Raw genomic sequence first — 23,061 nt, 5'->3', positions numbered from 1 at the left:
TGAGACTGAGGGCTGCCAGACATCACTGCCTGTGAGCAGTTCAAGATCCTTGGCCTGGGGCACCGTACTGGTACTCAAGGGCCTCTCTACACTGCTTTAGACCAGCACAGCCTGTCCTCTGGCACGTCCAGAAAGCCCTGCTTTTGGAAAGCTAGAGAGCCCTCTGCTCCAGCAAGGGAAAGCAATACACCCAGTAGAAGTGGGAATGGCTCGCACTCAGGCCCTTGCTCCCACCACAGTGCAGAAGAGGGGTGGGTCTGGAGACTTGCTTTGGCTTAGAGCATGGTTGGAGGGATGTGGTCTCAATAGCCTGTTACCCTCATGTCCTCATGTTCAATTCTCATAAGCCCACTCATGATTTCTGCTTGGAAAATAAGTATATGGAGTCTGGGAGCCTACATGTTGATATCAGACAGACCTTCTGGGCTCCACAGCTCACTACAGGGACCTCACCATTTAACCCCAAGTCTCTCAGCCTCAGTTTCCTCATTTGTCTGGGGAAGAGACATAGCAAGTCCTTAAAGGTTTGGATAGCTGGTGTGGACCTCATATGCTTCAACTGGCTGCCATGGCTATCATAACACCTTTGTCACTTGGTGGGCTCTATTGTGACAGAAGCAGTGTGGGGAGCAGATGACCTCCCTGGAGAAACAGCATGACAGCTTAGAGGAGGAACAGGGAACTGTGGGTCTGGACATGTCATATGGGCATCAGGCAGGTCCTATTGCAATTCTTGGACCTCAGTTTCTCTGTCTAGAAGCTGGCACACCACTAAGAGTAGAGTAGCTGTGCTAAAGATCAGGCTCCTCAGAGCTGCACGAGCCTTTCTTGTACTCTCTGGCTCTAGGTTACGCAGACAGGCGGCTGTAGAGGCACAGCTATGGAGACTTCCTGTCTTCGCTATCTCTGAGGCTGTACAGATGACAAAGAGCTGAGCATTGCTCTGGGCTGTCAGGCCTGGCATTTCACACCGATTATGCCCATGACTTATGGGCACCTGGAGCCATGATTCATACCACAAGGCGCAGAGAGTCCGGGCACTTTGGCTCCCCAGTAATAAAGTGCGTTGCTGAAGGGGAGGCTGTGCTTAGCTGATGTCTGAGGTGGGGAGTTGTGGGGGGGACATGAGGCCCATCCATCACCCTTCCTGCCCAAAGGAGCCTGGGCTGCATTTTGCTGAAATAGCTAAAAAGAGCCCAGTCTCCTTCTCCCTTCCAAAGCCATCAAAGAGCTGAGCTGGCCCTTACACAGGAGCCTGAGGGAGAGGAGGAGTCAGGGAGGGGAGAGGTAGCTAGATTTATGGAAGCAGGCCTCCTTCACATGGGCTATGTGACACCATAGACCTCAGAAAGGTTCAGCACATTCATGTGTCCACAGTTAGTGCTAGGTGAGGGAGAGTCTCATTTTATAGACAAGAAGTCTGAGTGTCGGGCAGCTAAGTGGCTTGCTCTAGTCATTGCTTCATTAAGGAGCCAAGCCAGGTTTTCACCTACCCATTCAGAACCTGGCCTGTCACCAGCAGGAAAAACAACTGGCCCTACTCATACCATTCTCCCTCAGAGCCCGGCTCCAGCCATCTTGGCTCTCCATGATAGAACTACCTGTTGGGGTTTCCCTTTAGGTGGGCGAAAATATCTATTTACTTTGCCAGGAAGCGAGTTCCCCTGGTGAGTCTCTAACTAGCTAAATGCCTTGTCCTGTCTTGTCGCAGTGAAGCCGCCCACTGGGAAACACGAGCCACTCTGCAAAGAGATATTTAAGCAGTGCTGTCAAGGCATACACCAACAGGAGTTACCACTGCAGGGCTAACAGGGAGTGGTCTGTGGGGCTTTGAGAGTCTGCATCCAGCCTGGCAAGGCTGTTCTGGAGGCAAGGTTAGTTCCTCTGGTGTTGAAGCTGGACCCCCGGAGCGAGCTGTCCCTATGTGGAGGCAGCAGTGTGCGGGTGATGTCCAGGTCTGCTCTGCCCAACTGGACTTCATGGGATTGTCTCCACCACTGCAGGCATCTCCGAGGCGATATGATCCTTCCTCCTAGGTAAACGGCACTCACTATGTTATGGAGGGGATTGGTCACGCAGGGGTGGACAGAGATGGTGTGAGCCCGTCAGGACATCACGAGGAGGGGCTGAAGAACAGCCTCTCAGAAGATGGGCCTACTGAGCCTCTGCTTCAGTTGTGATGACCACACTCCTGTGGTCAGAGGGGTTCAGAGCTTGTCGGATGGGGCAGTGTGGGGTGGGCTCTTTCAGTTTGGAGGTGATCTCAGGCAGAGGCTGCAGATTCCATTCACCCTGTAAGAAAGGGACCAGGAGCTAAACTGAGGCTGGAGGAGCCAGACAGGCTGCTGTTTTTCTAGCCAGTTGGGTTCTTGTCTTTAAATTCATTTATCCCAATGCTGAACACTCCCTGCCTCCTCCAAGTCACTCTTTGAGGGTTACCATCAAAGGAATCAGGCCCTTTCCCTAAGCTTCTGTGTTCTCTGGTCAGAAACCTGGAGGGCCCTGAGTATACCCTTGAGTCAAGTTTCAGAATCCTTGGAGTCAGGCTGTGGTTTTAGCCACTGTCTCCCAATGAGGTTTCTGCAAAAACTAAGATCTAGCTACATCAGTGCCCCAAACTGCTCTGGGGTGAGCAAGCCTCCCCCTGGCATGGGTGTTTGGGTTAGCAATTAATCCAGCACCCAAATGCTGCTAAGAAAGGTCTGTTTACCGCCCGGTACAGTGCCTGCCTCCCCTGCCTCACACAGCAGGCTGGCTCTGCTGACCAGCACTCTGGGCTGGCACTGCTGCTGCTGGCTGGCTAGACTGGGAAATAAATTAGGTGCTTCTGAATCCCAGCAGGCCTCTGATAAGGAGAGAAGCGGGGCTGCGAGGCTTTTGTCACAGAATGCTGGTTTCTTACCTCCCCTGCCCACAGCTCTATTTTTATGTCCTGAGGAGGGTGCTGGCATTCACTCACACACCATTCAGACAGAGCTAAGGTTAGCCCTTGGTTGCACTGTCAGGAGAAGTGGCATCCCTGGCCTTTGCTGGCCTTCCCCTTATCATCCGCCTATCTGCTGTCTCTGTCACTACCTAATCATTTTCTCTACCTCACTTGAGTGCTTCTTGTCCAAAGGTGAAGGTGCTCTCCCTCAACCCACCTGCGGTCTTCCTCAGGATATGGACAGTCCTGGGCTTGGAGATTCAGGCAGCAATGGGATTTGTTGGTGCTGCGACCCACCACTTAATCCCATGCAGTCATACCTGGAAGCGAATGGCAGAGGTCTTGTTGCAATGCATGGAGATGGGGACAAAGCCATACAGAGCCTTGAGCACTGTACCACTGAAAGAGTTCCAGGGCACAGAGGCGAACTGCTCGGGGACGGAGGCCTGAGGGCAGGTGCAGACCTCGTCACTGTTGAATCTGAAAGGAAAGAGAACAACTCAGCTTAACGATATAATAGAGGGCTGTAGACCAGCATGGCTCCAGACAGCTGCCCTGTGTCAACTCCCCAGCCTTGCCTCCTTTATCCACTGCCTAAGCTGTCTTGACCCTGCCTCCACCTCTATGTCACCTTTGATTGTTGATAATGGCTACTCTCGTGGCAGCTTCTTGTAAGTCAAGAGATTGATTAGTGGTACCTACCATAGGCACCTCTGAAGACACATAGGTCTGATGGTATGCGTGCTAACTTTGCTCCAGGGACTTAGCTTAAACTCTGCATTTGGCCACCCGGCCCCTGCTCCCCCACCCCCGAGTAGGACCTGGGTCAGGGAACACAGTGCAGGGTGCAGAGTTTGCCCATGCCGAGTCCCCAGGGGCAGAAGGCGCGAGAGTGTTTCACCTGTTTATCATGTGGAAGTACTTCTGTAGATAGCCAGCATCCACGGTGCTCTTGCAGAGCTCCAGCTGGGTCAGCGGGTAGTAATGCACGTAGTTGACACACATTTCCTCCAAGATCCCAAAACCTCCCTGCAGGTGAAAGGAGACCTGTTAGCCCCCGACACACCGCTCTCAGCACTCTCTGCCTGTGGCTTTCTCGTGGCCACTTGTTTCCCTTGCAGCAGCGTGCCATCCAAGTCCCAGGACTAGAGCCAGGAAGAGGTCCCTGGCTCATGGTTCTGCTGTGGCAGAGGGACAGACAGTGACCTAGTAAATAAGCATTAGATAGTGATTAAAAAAAAAAAAAAGACAGAGGTCCTCTGTGGAAGGCTCCTGTCCTGTTCCTTATCTTCACCTACTTCCGATATCTATCCTGTTTGCCCTTCTGAATGAGGATTAAACACCTTCCCCAGCATCCTCCTTGTTGTTTAGCTTTTTTAGGACTATAGATTTTAGTATGTTTATTCTATATTATATGTCTAATATCCACTTATAAATGAGTACATATCATATATGTCTTTCTGCTTCTGGGTTACCTCACTCAGGATGATCTTTCCTAGATCCCACCATTTGCCTGCAAATTTCATGAGTTCCTTGTTTTTAATTGCTGAATAGTGTTCCATTGTGTAAATGTACCACACTTTCTGTATCCATTTCCCTGTTGAGGGACATCTAGGTTGTTTCCAGATTCTGGCTATTACAAATAAAGCTGCTATGAACATAGTTGAGCAAATGTCCGTATTGAATGGTGGGGCATCTTTGGTTATATGCCTAGGACGGGTATAGCTAGATCACCAGGGTATCAAAGGAGATACTGAGACTCATAGCCAAACTTTTGCCAGAGTGCCAGAATTCTTATGGAAGAGGAGGGAAACAGAAAGACCTGGAGGGGACAGGATCTCCACAAGGAGAACAACAGAGCCAAAATACCTGGATCAAGGGGACCCTGCAAAGACTGATACTCCAACCAAGGATCATGCATGGAGAGGACCTAGACCCCCTGTTCAAAGGAAGCCCATTGGCTGCTCAGTTTCCAAGTTTGTTCCTTAGTAAGGGATACAGGGGCTGTCTGTGACATGAATTCAGTAGCTGGCTCTTTGATCACCTCCCCCTGGGGGAGCAGCCTTGCCAGGCCACAGAGGAAGATGATGCAGCCAGCCCTGATGAGACCTGATAAGCTAGGGTCAGATAGAAGGGGAAGAGGTCCTCCCTTATCAGGTAACTAGGAAAAGGGCTTAGGGGGAGAAAAGGGAGGGAAGGTGGGACTGGGAGGAGACCAGGGAGGGGCCTGCAATGGGGACACAAAGTGAATAAATTGTAATAAATAAATATAGAAATGAAATTAGATTTAGGAAAAAAACAAAGTGAAAAAAAAAGACAGCCTTGCTATTTTTGCCTTATGGGTTATAGCACAGAGTCTTAGGGGATAGGGGACAAATCCCTGTGGTCTCCAGCGGGATATGACCTTCCTACATGCTGCAAACCCCACTGGCTACTAGTCATCTTGATCCTGCAGGGATGCTGGCACCCAGGGCAGTCTCCAGTACCCAGATCACCTATCTGCAATACGGGAGGGCCAGAGCAGAGCAGGTGACATCCCCACCACTTACTCGCTGCTCTCAGAGCTAGTGAACAAGCCCTGATGGGGGCAGGGGCAGAGAACTCCAGGCAGAGAGCTCAGCCCAGGGCTGTCTCAGCCTCCCTCCAGGATCCTGGCACTTTGTGTTGGGAGGAAGACTTTATTTGGCTGGTCAGAGCTGGTGAAGGGAGAAAAGCCTTCACTACTTCATGACAGACCACATGGATGGTGCAAAGCTCAGCTGGCGCCTCCTTGAGTGGATGGAGCCTGGGGTAGGTCTACGGAGGTGTGGGAGAAGGAAGTTCACCATAAGAAGTCAGCCTGGCCCGTGTCCTAGATGGGGCTTTCTGCAGTGTCCAGCTTTCATAGCTCTCAGTGAGCGTGGGACCCCTCCCACAATTCCCCCGACCCCCAGCTCTGCCACCTCAGAGGTTAAGGATGAGAATAGGACCTGAATGCCAGAGCAGATTTGCTTTCCCTCCTCTCTCACTTTGGGAAGGAAGCTGCATTTCCAAGGCCCCTCTCTCTTTGGATCCACAGGTTATCAGAGGCAGGGAGCTTATGTCTGCCTTCTGGGAGGGTTTCCTCTGATGTCAGATGGAGCCACCCTAAGAAGTCATGAGCCCTAAATAGTCAAGGAGGTTCCTTGTCCTCTTGTGACTCTGCGCTAGCAGAGCAGGCCTGGGGCCTCCCTTCACCAGACTGGCAGGTGCTTCCCCACCCCCACCCATAGCAGATGCACCTGCAGGAAGGAGATGATGCCTGTGAAAGTGCCCAGGAAAATGCTTGCCTTAGAGACTGCGATGAAACTAAGATGGATTAAATGTATGGGAAAGAATCCAGCCACAGAAGGCTGCACATCATGTAACTCCAGTGATGAGAAATGTTCAGAATAGAAACAACTAGAGCAAGTGGATCTGTGTTTGTTGGGCTGGGTGAGGGGACCTGGAGGTGATAGCTGTGGGTTGGCTGTGTGCATGTGTCTGTGAACATGCTTCCAGGCAACGAGCTGCACACTTCACACACATCATCTGAGTGGTGTGTGAATCATCTCACAATAAAGCTATTTAAAGAACACACGTGAAACAGAGTTGGGGGCCCTGGACTGCAGCAAACAGTGCTACGGTACTGAAAAGAGTTCCTGGGGTTTGGGGTACCAGGGTGTGATGTAGCCCCATGCCTGACCCACTCTGAACCTCACAGTTGGTGTGTTCATTATCTGGTGCTCAAGGACGAATTAAAAGGTCATTGGGATTAATGGCTGGGAAGAATGGTGACCCAAGAAAACCATGGAAAACATCTCTCTCCCTGCCTGATGTTCCCCAGCTGGATGACACATTTCCTGCACGCCTCACCTTGCAAATAGTCCTTCCATGAGGTACTCCTCCTCCTTGAACTATGCGCAGTTCAGCCAAAACAAGACCCATGTCACTTGCCTGGAGTGGCTGGCCACACCCACCTGCCTGGTGCTGCCTTCCCTCCCACAGCTAAACATTTCCCCATCTGAAAAACAACCTTAATCCTCTGAGGCTTCTGGCACATGAAGCCTAAGTTTTAGTCCATATTTCCCTGACCCTTCACACCCCTTCTGTCATCTCTAGGTGATGTCCTAGCTCTGGTAAAAATTTCTGTGACCCCATCACTTTGCTTATGTCCTGTTGTAGATATGGCCTGTCTCCCCAGGTGGACTTTGAGTCCCAAAGTGCTTCCTGGCCCCTCCCAGAGGGACACCGAGCACAGGGTACCAGTGAGAATCCACTGTATTGGCTCTTAGATGAGGTCCTGAAGCTGACAATCTCACCTCCATGTCTGACTCAGTGGGGCAAATGCAGAGGCCAGCATGCTGCCTGGATAACAAGCACTGGGCATCTGGAGGAGGAGGAGGATTGGTAGAGATGGGGACTCAGAAGCATACCCTGAGAGTGGTTAGTCCATCTGGGGAATGAAGAGGGGCAGTCCTGCCTCTGGCAGCCTACACTGAACCACAGGAATGGTAAGAAATCTTTAACCAGACTCCAGGCTGTTCGCTTTTCTGTGTGGCTGGCTGGAAGAGCCAGTGTGACTTACCACTGTGGCCAGCTTCCTGTCTTCCGTGTTGTATGTGCAAGAAGTGATGAGTACATCCCCCTGGGGAGTGAGACAGCAGACACATTAGCACCAGCCCAGGTGCCGACAGGTGTGTGTGCTCTCCCACGAGCAGCCCAGCACCCTTCACAATGAGGTTCGAAATCTAAGCATCCCTGGGGCTTATATCCATCAGTGGCATCATGACCTGGCCGGCCATGTCAGAGCTTCAGCTCTGTGTGGGCAAGGACTACATCTTGGCACCCCATCTCTCTCAAGCATTCTCAGGGTGTGAAACTCTTTGGGGTTGTGATTAAGCTGAAGCTAAAAGGCAATGTCCCCTCTGTGCCATGAAGTCCACACCTACCTCACCCAGCCCTGCTGTGCCTGCCCTGTGGACTCTCTCTTGCCTTACTGCTTTCTCTGTCTCTTTTTTGGACAGAATGCTCTCCAAACATTTCCTGCCCCAGCCGTCTGTCCCTGCCAGACACTCACCGGGAAGACAGACACAGCTTTCTTCAACATTCTGATCTCCTGGAGTAGGAAAGAGAGGAGATGAAAAATATTTGAGCGCCCTGATCCAGCTACCTTGTACTTCCCCACCAAAGCCTCCCTGGGATATCTGTTCTGCCTCCGTCTCTCTGGGGAGTCAGGGCAGACTAAGTGTGGCTTTTAATCAGGAAGAGACGAGATCAATCAAACTGCCACCAAGACATTGTTGACAGCCAGAACACTGGGTCATGGGTTACCACGGAAGGTCAGAAGTCAGCCCTGGGAAACAGAAGGCATGGGAGGCTGGTGACAGGCAGGTTCCCACCTGGAAGTGAGGGCTGTAGTGGTTGTCTCTGTTCACGACCTTCCTCTCTTTGCCATCCCTGGCGAGCACAGTGACCACCTTCCTGCCAGTCAGGTGTGTGTGGAGCTGTGAGGCGAAGATGTGGATTCCAGAGGGTGGCAGTGCCTGTGGGAGGGGCAGAGTCATACCCCAGGGGGAAATGATGGGGACCCAGAGCAGAGGCATCATCCCCTGGCTTTATCAGAATGTTTGCTTTTTCTAGATGATTCTCTCTGATCTCTCTCATAAACCTGCCACAGAATGGTTTAAGAGCATTACTGTGGCCAGAAGCCCAGGACTTTGAAGTAGTAAGCCCCAACCAGCAGCCGGACCAGAACACATTCAGGGTAAATGGCACCCCTGTCCTTTGGTCTCCTGGGGGCTCCTGAAGGATAAGTTCTCTTTCTCCTCAGCCAGCAGACCTTTGAAGCCCATCTCCTGTTGGCAAGACAGGACCTCCCTTCTCTGCGGGCTCCCTGTCAATTGATATTCTGCAGTTCCCACCATATGCAGTGCTCCAGGCAGGCTTTGAGTGCCCTGTACACAAGGGGCTGTATTCTCTCTGACGTCACTGTGACCTTGGTCAACAGCAATGATGCTGACCTCTATGCCAGTGGCAGAAAGATAGCCAGCCCTCATGTGGGGAGGCCTCCCTCTCTCATAAAGGCACGAGGGCATCCTCCAGAGAACAGTTGTCTTCCTAATCTGTGTTCACATCTTTAGATACAAAGTTTTCTCAGATGCACCATGAAGCATGTCACCATTCAGATGCCCTGCCACAGTCCTCTGCTCTTTTCATGCTGCTGGCTGTAACCGAAGATCCTGATGCTGGAAGGTAACACTGGCTGACCCCGGACTGCTGTGCTTTCTACCACTCATCTGCCTTTACTTATGAACCTTCTGTCTTGCTCTGGCCAGCTACTGTCCCTACCTTCACATTGTAGATATCTTTACCCCCCTCGAAACGAAAACCAGGGGCCTTCATGACTAAAACTGTGACTATCTATGCTGGGCCAGGGTCCCTTGCTAATGAGCCAGGAATGCAGGCAAGTGGCAGATGTGGGCACAGGTCTCAGATGCCAGCATCAGCCTTTTCACATGTCTGTTTTGGCTGGGGAGGGGAGTTGATTTCTCATCCTGGCCTCAGACTAAAGTCTTTGATTGAGGATAAGAGCAGCTGTGTCCAGTGTCTAGCCTGAGAACCCTGGGCCTAGCTAATACATGAGAGACCAGGTGCTCAGGTAGGCCGGGCTCCTGAGAACAGAGGTCATCCCTTGAGAGTGCTGGGAAGGAGTGTACACCATGAGCTCTGCCACAAAGACACCTGGCTCCGTGGTGCAGCTTGGGACTCTGCGTCCTCTTGGCAGGCCTGGGTCTCCCTGTCTGTGATCCAGGAATACTTCCCTGACAGGTCACTGTAAGAAGCAGAGAAGCAGCCAGCAGAGAACACAACACAAAGCAGACGGTGAAGTCACATCTGTGATATCAAAAGAGCTCCAGACAGTAAGACTGATGGTGACCAGCCAGAGATACTCGCGAAGGAAGGGCAAGAGCAGATGTTAACAGAAATGAGCGGGGGAAGGGGGCTATGGACAACTGAGACCTACAGGTCTATGCCCTCACCTGCCTCCCAAACCATGGAGGACCATCACAGCATGAGTGGGAAGGCATCGTAGGCAGACGGCTAGAGAGGGCTCTGTGAGATCCCCACTGGTAGCTGTCCCTACCCTTACTGAGCAGTGTGGCTCCTCAGGACCTCCATGTCAGGAAACCAGTCATCCAGTCCACTGCAGTCTTGCCGGGTGCGCCCAGCTAAGACAGCAGCCCAGCTGAGAACCAGAGCACCCTGGCACAGGCTGGGAGCCGCTGTCTACTTACTGCAGAAGCCAAGGCCCGCTTGCTTTACCCTGCTGAGTCACCTTGTGCTCACACAGCCTCAGGGACGGTGGGAACTTTGCCGCCTCCCTTAGTCCCTACCTCGTGGTGAAACATGGCCCGGTGGGAGGCGGGCAGCCTGGAAAGTCCCGTTTGGAAGATACACCCATAACAAAAGCAGTTAAAATGTGCTATCTGGGATAACTGGAGAGATGTTATGAGTGCTTGCTGCTCTTCCAGAGGACTTGGGTTTAGTTTCCAGCACCCTGCCTGGGAGGCTCACTCACAGCCACCCAACTCCAGCTCCAGGGGATACAACACCCTGTTCTGGTCTCTACAGGAGCACACACACACACACACACACACACACACACACAAACACACACACACATACACAAACACACATATACACGCAGCATATAATCACACATATAAATAAAAAATTTAAAAGTGACCGTGGAAGCATGAGCATGGACGAGCTCTTGCTGAACATGGAGAGGGCGGTGCTGAGACCCAGACACCCATGGCTCTGGGTCTTGCCACTCTGCCCTGGTCATTGAAGCCAGGAGGATGTGGAGGATCTGGTCCACTCACCTTCTGGGTGCACTTGTCTGTGCAGTAGCCGGTCAAGACAAACTCAGTCTCCTGAGGGGGGATGGCCATCAGGGGCGTGTACACCAGGCCAAGCTCCAGGATGCCCGCATCATAGCTCCGGAGAGTGGATGTGTAGTGTAGGCGGATGCCGGAGGAGTCACGCCGGCCTGAGGAAGAGGCATTTAGTAAGCAGCAGCCCCTGAGGCACCCCTTGGGGAACAGTGTTCTTAGTCTTGACTGAAGAGAGCGGGAAAGATGGAGTCAGAAGCTGCTCTTGGGTTCCCTTCTCCTTTCTGGGAGCTTTTTATGGTAAAGGACATTGTTCCCATTTACAGATGGAAAAACCAAGACTGGAGGCAGAATGGAAGACTCCTGCCTAAAACCAAAGATCTGGGGAACACCTGAACCTGGCCTTAAACCCAGGACCCGCTGGCTGGGATGCAGGGTGTTGCCGGTAGGTCCTGGCTTTCTTCTGTTCATTGATCTGAGGGTACCTCCGTTTGTGATGTCTCTACCTCCCCACCCACAGGCCAACGACATCCAAACTCAAACAGCCCCTTCTGTCTCTGGGCTGATGACATCAGAGGAAAATAATAAAAAGGAGCAGCAATTGGTTAAAATTTAGATGGGGATTAAATAATGAGATAATCGTGGATTTTGATATTAATAGAAAACAGCCTGTCTCAAAATTCACCAACTGACAGGAGCACCCTAATATTTGGCAAAAGAGCCATAAATACATGCAGACGATCAGGAAAGGCAGACTTTCCTGATACCCAAGGAGTTTTCAAAAATCCATTTTGCTCTCAGGTTTTAAATGAGCAATAAATCCCCTATTGTGCTCAGGCCCCAGCTGCCTTCCCCTGCATGCTGTAGATAATTCCTGTGGTGGCAGAGGCATTGCTACAGCCAGGGGGAAAGTCACTTGCGTCATTAAGTTTGCATAGCCAGTTCCACATACAGCAGGGAGCTGGGTGAAGAAGCCGCTCCACTCTCACTGTGGGCCTTGTCTATGTCTATCAGGCTCTGTCTGCTCCTCCTTTGCATAGGCAGAGATAAGTGTCACTCAGAAGGAGGGAGAGAGGAAGAAAGGAAGAGAAGGGGGAAAGAAGGGGAAGAGAAGGAAAAGGGGAGACATTTGTCGGAAAACAGGGTACGAGAGCAAGGAAATATTTAGTTTCTGATTCAGTGTCCTCTGTCGATTCCATTCCAACCCGCTCAAGTTGTTCACCTTCAGGCATGGGATGATGTAGCCATAATGGTGATTTCCCTTGTCCTTGTCTTGAGAATGTGCTAAGCCTGCAAGATCTGCACTAAATGCTCCTGAAATTCCAATCACATCACATGGACTCTAGCCCTTTTACTAATCCTTGCGTGTGCGCGCACGCACAGACACACACACACACACACACACACACACACACACGTGCTCACACACACCTTGTCTCCTTTTTAGAAACTCTTTGCAGCATGATATGTCTTGTTTGGGCTGAGATTCCCCTGTCTAACACAGATTCTCAGGCCCAGCAGGCTACTCAATAGTTTTTTCCAGCTCTGTGCCAGGTGAGAGAACAAACCTGGTTTGTAGGCAGATGTAGCCCTTCCTGGGGCATTTCTGAGCAAACTGGACAGCTTGGGCTATCTAAATACATGATGTAAGCTGGAGAAAGAATCTGGTCTAGAGCAGTTGGCTCCTGTCTGGCTTTCTATTGGCAGGGCCCTTGGCCTTCTGGATCTAAGGCCTGCTGTGGTCCTGCCTACCTCATGGCATTTGTGAGGCTCTGTCTTCACTGAGTGTTCAGGTGCTTGAGAGCACAGCACCAAGCCCTGCCCCAGGGTTCATGGCAGATATCACTAATCACTTAGAGCCCTGGCTTGAGGGGGCTACCCCAAACCCCAGGCTTGGAACCCATTAGGCTGTGGACTACAACAAAGTAGACAAGGAGCAAAGCCGTTGTGTAGTCTCTGGCTTGCATGTGCCTTGTTTCCTCTCTACCTGACAGGCTTGACCCAAGCATTTGAGAGAATGAAGCAGGGCCTGGAGATGTGCTCTTAACACTCTTACCTTGTATCTTCTCTGGGTTGTGGTAATGAACTTCTAGTCGGAGATACCGGGAGGACCCTAGGCCCCCAAAGGAAACACCAGCTTCTTCTGGGTAGTAGAATGCCTGTTTGGGACAAAGGTATTAGACAGGGGCCCTTCAGGGCCCTGGGACAAATCTGCCCAACAGCTGGGGCCTGAGCAGAGAAGCTGGTGACATAAGCAAGTGGTTGGATTAGAAGGATTCTTTCTTGGGGCTCAGTAGAGCTCGCTGTCACACATAGAAGGTCCTATCAGGAGGGCATTGAACCTGAGATGAGCCCCCTCCCAGACCCTCCTGACCTTACCATCCTTTGTCCCAGGGGCACAGGAGGGGCTTGGTAAGACTCTTGGGCATGGTCTCTTGACAACTTGCCCTGCCTCAGGCAGTGGTGGGATCATGCTGTGCACAGAACCCAGATCCCTGCAGTGATCACAGTACCCATGAGAGGTATGCACTCATGGTCATGTGTGTTTTCATAGAAGGTTGGAAGGAGCTCTTGTGGCCAAAGAACAAAAGCAGAAGCATCCTAGAGGCGACCTGGGCTGTTTGGAGTCTGCACTCTGTTGGTGGCCTCGCGCACCTCCTTCCCATCTCTCTCTCGGGACTTTTTAGGATGTAGTTTTTGGAGATGAGTACAGGGAGTTAGAATCCCAAGGATGCCAAAGGAGGCCTGGGGATGGTGCAATGGTGTCCTAAATGACTTTCAAGCTGACAAGGCCTAGAGTCTCTGAGGTGATCTTAGCAGTGGAATTACCTCCATCAGATTGGCCTGTGGGCATATGTATGAGGTTTATCTTGATTCTTACTCAGTATAGGAGGGTTAGCCTGTGGGTGTATCTAGGAGGTTTATTTTGATTCTTAACTGATATAGGAGGGCCGAGACAACTGCGAGCAGCATCATTCCCTGGGCTGTGTAAGAACACTATTTGAGTAGAAGATGGCCTGAAAACCAACTAGCAAACAGCCTTCTCCGTGATCCCTGCTGGACTCCCCCGGCTATGAGACCCTGGGACAGAAAATCCTCTAAGTTGATTTTGGTCCTGGTGTTTATCACAATAGAAAGCAAACTAGGACAAACATATAGCAATACGCGCATACCTTGGCACCCAGGGCCCACGCGGCCAGCACATGGCGACAGTAGTTGAGTCGGTCAGGTTTCATCTTGGAGTCACAGGGTCCGTTGAATTTGGGGATGGTCTCATACTCATCCGCACACTGGAAGACCTCCATGTGGTGCACCAGGTCCTTGTTACCCTCAGTGATAACGGCCTCATACTGCAGAACAGAGCACCCTGAGCTGGGAGACCAGTCCCGGCTTAACCCTTCCACTCTGCTGGACCAGCTAGTCCTTAGCTGCTCTACTGTAAAGACGAAGGGTCAGTAAGGCAACTTCAAGTGCTGCAGGGCTGCCAACACAAAACCAGGAGGGGTCGTGCCTTGATCCCCAGGAGGTACTAGAACCCATGAGGAGCTCCAGGGGAAAAAGTAGGGAACTACACAGATCATTCCTAATAAGATGGAACTAGGAAGGCAGCAGTCTTTGTGTGTATTAGGTGACTCAGGGCCCTTGGAAGCTCCATTGGGCGGCAAAATGGCCTCCAGGTTAGAGTCTGAGACTCAAGCACAGCTATACAACCAGGCTACTCTTTGCAGTGTGATTCTGGGCATTCATATGACTTTTCTGGCTATTCTTCCTCTTTTGTAATAGGGACAGTATTTGTTTCTGGGCACCACTGTGCTGAAGTCCCTAGTCGCAGCTTTGGAATAACTGAATTGAGCTACTTTTACATGAGGGTAGGTGGCCAGAAAGATTGACAGCAGTTCAACCTCAAGGGCAGTTGTAGAAGTAAAAAAAAAAAAAAAAGAGAGAGAGAGAGAAAAGTATTGTTTGGTCCAGGCAGGTAAGATAGAAATACAGAAGCCCTGAGGCAGATGGTGAGCAGGCTCACAGGGGACCAGTACATATGTGCTGCTTCTAAAGAAGTCAGGCCAACCCCTCAGATTCATGCACCCACAGTAACTCTACACCCCCGTGTACCATGATGATGTGGTGTCGGGCGAAGCCTTGGGGCAGCTCAGTGATATAGCACCAGTATGTGGTCTCTTTGTTGGGGATGGAGACGTTAGGGGCCCGGATCTCCATGGTTTGTACATCCGCAGGCATGGCTGGAGTGGGGAACTCAGACTTCAGAAGCTGCACCCGCTGCAGCCCCGTGTGCAGGCCTGAGGTGTTGATGGCCTCCAGCGACTGGAACGGCTCTTCCAGGATTCCATACACTAGGTGGATCGTGTCATCCTGCAGCCCAGACAGAACCAGTTCATTGCGAAGTCAGAGCCAGCATAGGTTTAAGGGTGAGTGAAGGGAGCCATGTGCCCCGCCCATCCACTCCTACCAGGTAAAGCTCCTCACTGTCAGCTTAGCAAACACCAAGACCATGAAGCTCTGCCTGACCTCAGGCTGCTTCTGGAATCCTGTCTCCATCCGTCAAACACTTTTTTTTTTTTTTTTGTCTTTCTCACATACTCTGCATCCAATCACTGGGCCTTCCTATGAGGCAGGCTGGGACTCTTACTTCCCCTGTGAACAAACCCCAAGGTCACCGGGAGCAGGGGAAAGGTATTGATTGGTTGGTTAACAACTGAGGAGTCAGTGACTACCTAGCGAGTAGAGAAACCAATCTGGGGAACCCTGAGTTTGACAGTGAGTTGTGCAGCGGAGTTTTTCCCAACCTCCAGGAGCTGCACATGTAAAGGTCTGTATGTCCTTCCAGTGCTGGAGGGCTCAGCTAGGCCACAGAGATGGAGCTGGTTGGGTTTCCTCAAAAGTTGCTATGGTCAAAGGCCAGTGGCTCTGGGTGGATACATTGCTGGAAATACCTGCAGCCATTGTCCAGGATGTGCATTCATGGTGGACAGCCAGTGTGCTCTGGTTGGCAAGAATCCCTTGGGCTGCTTCTGGGGAGGACATCTTGCAAATTCTATGCAGAAGTTGTGGCCCCAGAACATGCAAACATCATCAGCCTGTCCTGTGGCACTTTCTTTAAGGTTCTCTGACTACTTTTGCATTGACTACAGGAGGCTGGGGACTCCAGTGGCCTTGCCCTAGCCTCTCTGCCATGAGCTCCTGGCTTAGTCTCCTTCCCTAGCCACAAGTCCCCATTTGTTTTATTATAAACAAATGGACAGAGTTGTTTACCCCTTTCATGAGATTCATTTTTAGAATGGGTATAGCCCATATCTATACCCCATAGCTCGGGTGAGCCCAAATCACCACCCACCTCTTTGTCTAACCCTTGTACTCCAAGCCACTACCTCCCCTGCCCTAAATTGCCTCAGGGCCAGACTGGTAAGCATAGAGCAGCACCTGAAGGCCTGAAGAGTCAGAATTACCCAGGCTGCTGCTGCCCATGCCCCTCCTAGCCTTTGCCCTATCATCCCAGTAAAGCTCATTGGCAGGATTCTGCCCTCACTTTCACTTAGTGACTAAGCCTGGTGCTTTCCACATGCTGTGGCAGCCCCTCCCTGAGGACTGTGGTGGTAAGTCTCTTCCCATGGCACCAGCATCTCCACTCTACACCTCAGCTAGCACTACAAACTGCCAACCCCCGTCAGTGCCACCAGGAAAGATTAACTAAGATAACAAGAATGCAAGGGTTTCATCAAGGGAAAGATAGACTGGCTCTTCCTAACTGGGGAGCGGCTAAGGTGTTTGTGAGCTATGTTCAGCCGTGAAGTACACAACAGCCTTCCATTTTGGAAATACAGTAGCTGCTGGCCGTATGTTATAGACAGCAGACTGAGGTTTGGAGGAGAAGGGGGCCCTGAGCCTCACCACAAGGCAGCAGCTGGGCAGGGCAGAAAGCCAGGCATGCTGGGCTTTGTGCAGAGTTCCACATGACAGGCTGATGGGAGCAGGATATGTATACAGCCCAGAGCAAGAGGGTTCTGAACAACACTCACATCCAGAAAGAACACTGGTAACATGTCCGCAGGGAGCGTCACGCTGCTGGCGGAGCTGGAGCCTCTCGAAACAGCTTCCACCCTCCTAGTGGCACTCTTTCATGTGTGTGAGAGGCTTGCTCAGGCTTCCCAGGAAGGGAGAGGCCTTGGCCTGACACTGTAGGGTGCAGGGTCAGTGCAAGCACACTGTGTTCCTGAACTGGGTGGCCTACCTCAATGAGGTAATCCTTGGGATCACAGGTGACAAAGGGCCTCTTGAAGAGCAGGGCGAGGCCATCTGGAGTCCTCTGTGCCTGAAGCAGCTGGTAGTCCTGCTGTGCATCCAGATGGATCTGTCCCTTCTGGTCACTCCAGGCATCCTGCAGAGAGAGGCTCGGGGTCTGAGCAGGAAGGAGGCCACACTCATGGTAGGGTACAGTTGCTCTTCTCTAGGAGAGATCCGCTACCGCTAGTGGGTCACCAACTCCATGGGAACACCCAGTGGGGCCAGGGAGCTGCTGAGCCTCACTCTTGACGGATCTTATCTGTCCTCACTCTTATTCAATGTTGGGGATCAAACGCAGGGCCCGGTGTATGCAGAATGATCAGCCCACCCTTGAACCGAGTTTTCTAGCCCCCATATCACATTCTGTCACCCATCCTGCTTGTAGTTGTACCCCATCCAGCTTCCTTCCAACCTCTCACACATGAGCCAGGTGCCTGAGACTCCCAGGGACAGTTGCCTGTTCAGATTCTTAGGCCTTAGAGTGAGACCTGGAGAACTATACTGTGCCTTCGGAAAGGACTGCAAAACAAGATTACAAATTTGAGTCTAGAACCTTGGACCTAGACCGATGATGATGATAGAGCCAGAGTGGGAAGAGGCAAGGCAGCATTTAAGGTGGCACTCCCAAGGACCCCACACTTGCATAGCATTGAGAGCAAAAGTTGCCTTAAATACTGTTCTTTAGGAATCTCTTACTTCACTCTAGTGCCAGCCTTGCCTGGAGAGGGTAAACTGAGGCCTGGGCCGGGAGGCTGCCCTGGCCACACTGGCTGCTGGAGTGAGCATTTCCCCAGCATAGTTCCTAGACTCTAGATCACTGGTCTGGTCTCCCTGCCTCCCCCTTCAAGGCTCCAGGCCAGTGTGTGGAGGCCAGCTATGGGGTGGCATCCAGCTAGTGGGCCTCCCTCTGAGTTCATGAGCACCATCGGCCTCTGCTGTGAGGACTGTAGGGGCTGTTTCTATTTAGCCCTACTTGCAGGGCTCTCACAGCTTGAGGAAAGCAGAAACCTGCAAGGAGTTTGCAAAAATGGTGAAGCTCCTGCTGGGGACCCTGCTGACTTGTAGCAGGACTGGACCAGCAGCTGACAGTGCTTCTGGGGATCCAGTGTGTGTCCTGAGCAGACTGCTGCCCGAAGAGCCCCTTCTGCCATCGGTGCTCAAAGGGATTTGTTGTGCAAATGAGCATGGAAGGGCGTGGAAAAGTGAAATTCCGGGCTCCCTCGCCTGTGGAAGCTGCAGTGTGGAAAAGCTGCACCGGAAAGGGGAAGGGAACAGCAAGCCTTCTGGGGCCCAGTAAGGCTCTTCTGTCCTGCACACACCTCAGCTGGGGCTGTGAATCCAGAGCCAGCCCTGCTTTCTCACCCTACCTGACAGGGAGAGCAAATGACTGGCCTCACCGCACAATGGAGAGTGGCTGCCGTCCTCAGCTCAAGAGAGCATTTCCCAGTAAGGTTTTGTGGCTCAGTCCTCTAACCCCAGCACTGGGGAAGCTGAGGCAGGAGGATTAACACAGATTTGAGGCCAGCCTGCTATGAAGAAGGTGCCTTCTTGTTTGATAAGGAAAATCTTTGACCATCCTTTTCCTGTAGGAGTAGAGTTAGATTCCATCCCAAAGAGGCCTGAAGGTCCATTCCTTCTGCTGAGGACTGAGGAGGAGTGGGGCCCCAGAGGATGTTGTATGGGGATCTCGCTCCTCTCTACGGACCCCTGCAGCTTGTTGGGAGCCCTGAAGGACCCTCCAGAATGTAGGAGACTTTCTTTTTGCCATCCTTGCAAGCAGGTGTCAGGTAGGTTTTGAACAGAAGGAAGCAGATGGATTCTGTTGGCTTAGGCTCAGCTAATGTGCTGAGGGTGGGGTTGCCTGCGCCTGGGTTGTGGTGGTATCGGCACCTACCACCGTCAAGTATAGCACAGAAGGCCTGTGTGTGCTGTGTCCCAGGCTGGTGTGCATGCTGCCTGCTCTACTGAGCTGCGTGCCACCACCTGGCTCACAACAGGTGTGCGTGTGCTGCTAGCGTAGCATGGAGTTGTTATTTGTAAAACTGGGTGATATGCAGGGTCTGTGCTCAGACAGCAAGGGTACTGCATGGCATGTGGGCCCTCCATTTGTGCTTATCCTCCTTGGATTGCTGCAACCATTATTTGTGGGTGCAGTCAAGGACTCCAGGAAGAATCCACTTACCATTTTGTCATCTAGCGAGTGTCCCTATGAGACTGAAGAGCGAACACGGGCTTAATTCAGATCAGTGACATCAAACACAGAAGCAGTAGGCAAACTTCCTTTGCTGATTGTGGAGCATAGCTCTATGAAGATAGTCAGCTAGGGGGTGTGAGTGTGAGGATAGGATAGCAAGGTGGGAGACGACTCACCGCCAAGTAGGCTCTGTCCCCATCAGTCCAGAGCATGATGATGTCTGCATTCTCCATCTCGCCTCGATCCGACATTCCAAACAAGACCCCAGCCGTCAGCCCGTGCACCTGGAGCTGGAAGTGGATGATCTCCTGCACATAGCTAATGTTCCACGAGAGCTCCAGGGTCCCATTGGGGTCCAGGGGGATGCGGTAGGGGAAGGGGCTCTCCGGAGGCTCTGAGCCCTGCAGTGCAGCCACCAGGATGACCAGGAAGATGGCCACAGCAGTACCATACATGGAAGCCGCCTCCCGAACATTGGGGCTGGGGAGGCTGCGCCAGCAACGGTGGTGAGTCTGCATGGTGGGATGAGCACCCCGGCCTCACTGGGCCTTTTATGCCTGTCCAGCAGGGATGGGCCAGGCTGCACCTAATCACATTTGTCTGGTGGGGAATTCAATTGTCCTGGTGGCCCTCCCACAAGTCAGTGCCCTGGGGCAAACGCTTTGCTTCCATCCTCCCCTAATTGGCATTAATGACACATGGACATCATCAAGAGAATCAAAGCAGGAAGGCTGATGTCCTCCAACAAATCTCTGATGCCGCCGATTGGAAGCAGCTACTCTCTTCAGCCATAGGCCCTAAGAACACCTCTAGCCAGGCCCTGCTGACCACCTCAGAGGCAGCCAGGTGCCATGCCCTCTCCACATGTTCCAGTCAAGGTCCAAGGGTTCTTTCCTAAGTGGCAGTGAGTGATGGGCTCCTGGCTCCTGCTTTTACAATACTGAAGGGTGGACGGCTTTCAAACTAAAAATAAAAGACAGTCCCCAAATAGTCCATGTTTAGACACTCTCTCCAAGGCCTGCTGTTCCCACTTTTTCTCCTGTTTCCCCACGGGCTCCAGCTGGCACCACGGCTGCTACAGGAGTGGGTGCATAGCTGGGGTACTGATTGGCGCAGGGCGTCACTGGGGAAGACATCACAGGGCAGGCAGAAAGGGAGGTGAATGGAGAAATGGGTACTCAGCATGGCTGTGGGGATAGTCCTTGGGTAAAAGGAGGGTGGGGCGCACCTGTTCCTCTCTCACCAAAGCTCTCAACCCCAGGGCTTCCTCTTGCTTCTCAGGTCAGCTGGCCCCAGCACTGTTTCTCGTGTACCTACTACAGGGCCTCTGCACAGGCTGGCCACCAACTGGAAGTGCCAGCCTTCCCATTGCTCAGTCTTGCCCCTCTCGTGATGAGAAGTAGTTACCCCACCCCCAGCCCCTGGCCAGTTCTACTTGGCCTCCTGCTTGTACCCAGAGCCATCCACCTCTGCACCTGAGGGACACACAACTCAGCTGGAGGGTCATATGTCCCTCCAGCTGAGTTGTGTGTCCTTCCCACCTTTCTTCGCCCCCTCTTTTTTCTCCTGCTTCTCTCAGAAACACAGTAGCCTTGCCCAGCCTCTGGCAGCAAGGCTGATTCTGCGCTGAGCTCTGTTCAGCTCAGTCCTGCACAGAGGTGAAGTTTCCAGATTGTCCAGCCTTGCCCTGGGAAGTGGACAGGCAGAATGACCTGGGCTACTTATCACGTTGTTCTGCACAAGCCAGTACATGAGTCACAGCTTTGAGGTGAGGTGTAGCTTAGCTAGCTACCGCCTGGCTGTCAGTGAGCCCCTAGGGCCACCTGGGGCCATGAGGCCCCTGGACCTCCCCATGCCCAGGCTCTTAGGAAGGGCAGGAGTGCTGGGCAAGAGCCTGACTGCAGCAGGTTGAGGGCCTTTCCTGGATCCAGGGTGAGAGCAACAGTTGTGCTTGGTTCTCAGAGGAGAAGCACGAGTCTTAGTAAACAGCAGAGTGACACACACACACACACACACACACACACACACTCATACACATTTATTTTTAACAGATTAAAAGAGTGCTCGAGTTCTGCAGCTCTGAATAAGGCTGTAATGCTGGCAGAAGTGATTCAGCCAACTTCAGAAGTAACAATTACCCAGTCCTGGTAGTTAGTGGGAGAGGGAAGCAGGCTGCCTGCTTTGCTGGCTGTGAGAAACCAGCCTGTGGTTGTCCCCATCTGACACACAAGGGGAAGATGGGTACCCAGGGTCACTCAGCCATCAGGGGTGGGGCAGGGAAGGGAAGGGCAGAGTAGGGAGAGCAGGATAGGACAGCATTCATGAATCACAAAGTGGGTTCTCTTACAGGTTGCCAAGGTCAGAAAAATCCCACAGGAGTCATGAGGATGTGCTGACCAGAACTACATCCTGAAAGAAAAACCAGAGGTTGAGACACGGCTAGTCTTCCTCCGCATGTATGTATGTATGTATGTATGTATGTATGTATGTATGTATGTATGTGTTTTTGAGACAGGTTGGCACTATGTAGACCAGACTGGCTTTGAACTCATAAAGATCTGTCTGCTTTGCCTCTGCCTCCTGTGTGCTGGAATTAAAAGTATGCACCACCACATCCAGGCGTGGCATTTTAACATGGATGCTGGGATTTGAACTCAGGTCCTCGTGCTTGTGAGGCGAGCATTTTACTGACTGAGCCATCCAAGCCCCTACATTTCAATGTTGGTTTTTAAAGTTTATTTATTATTGTTTAATTATTAAGTTTATTTATTATTGTACTATTTGCCCCTCCTTTTATTAATCTTGAAGAAGAGTGGTCTACCCTGGAGAGGGAACAGTGTCCAGCTGTCCTGTTTGTGTCCTAAGTGCCCTGACCACCTATAAACACTGAGCTGGCTGGACACACCTCCTCGTAGTGTTTGGGAGGTCCAGTGCTGGGGGGGGTACTGCACTCCTCTCCTACTCTCGCCTGCATCCCCACCCTGATGACTCTGCTAGGGTTTGACTGTGTCAGCTGCCCTCCCAGGTTGGGGGTGGGCTGGGGGTGGCGCCCAGGCCATCACTGTCACAAAGTCAGGAAATAGGCTCAGTGTGCTGCTAAGTGCCTGGCTTCACTCCAAGGCTCATGGGCGACGACGGCTGACCTCATTTAGAACCAATTTCAGCGTTTTAATAAGCCCCTTGCCTTTCCGAATTTCTCTGATGCTGGAGGCCTTCGGGAGCTGTAATCCCCCATTGGCTCTGCCACGTGAGGCCCGCTGCGGCTACGTCCTGACCGTGGGCGGTGACAACCAGCAGTGCAGCTACTGGAGTGGGGCATGGAGGCTGGCCTGGAGACCTGGTACAGATGAGTCAGGCAGGCAGCTCTGCAGCAGAGCCACAGGACCACACCCTCCCCCAGCCTGAAGTGGAGCTCCTAGCGACTTCCTGGTGGCAGATCAACATCAAGCTGTGACAGGCAGCATGCCTCCCTTGGGGAGCTGGCTGCTGCTCCCTCAATCCAAGCACTGAAAGTCAGAGGGGCATGTCCTCCCAGGGACAAAGCTCAGGAGGAAGCATGATGAACCCACGGTACATCTATGCTTCCAGATGTCTGGCATCAGGAACAGTAGTCACAAAAGGGTTAGCAGGACCAATGGGGCCCATTCCAGCTGTGATGGAAGCCATGGCAGCATTCAGGAGCACCCCGCTCCCTGCAGGGCCAGGAGTAAAGGCCTGTGTGTGGTGCCCGACCATAATGGGAACCT

At 52.2% G+C, this 23,061-nt stretch overlaps 1 protein-coding gene across 1 annotated transcript; it reads right to left on the bottom strand.

Moving 5' to 3' along the window:
• Positions 1-1,747: 1,747 nt before the first annotated feature.
• Positions 1,748-19,870, bottom strand: Dbh (dopamine beta-hydroxylase). Its single transcript, XM_021651944.2, has 12 exons — positions 19,492-19,870; positions 17,069-17,215; positions 14,935-15,192; positions 13,995-14,171; positions 12,878-12,980; positions 10,813-10,979; positions 8,326-8,469; positions 8,004-8,042; positions 7,512-7,571; positions 3,828-3,955; positions 3,247-3,406; positions 1,748-2,292 (listed from the first exon to the last, which is right to left on the bottom strand). Exons 1-12 carry the CDS (start codon positions 19,831-19,833, stop codon positions 2,155-2,157), a joined length of 1,863 nt encoding a protein of 620 aa, XP_021507619.1. The 5' UTR covers positions 19,834-19,870; the 3' UTR covers positions 1,748-2,154.
• Positions 19,871-23,061: the final 3,191 nt, after the last annotated feature.

This window comes from Meriones unguiculatus, chromosome 8 (genome assembly GCF_030254825.1).
Source record: "Meriones unguiculatus strain TT.TT164.6M chromosome 8, Bangor_MerUng_6.1, whole genome shotgun sequence".
NCBI lineage: Eukaryota > Metazoa > Chordata > Mammalia > Rodentia > Muridae > Meriones > Meriones unguiculatus.
Note: the sequence above shows the minus strand (reverse complement) of the source record. Positions and strands in the feature narration are given on the sequence as shown.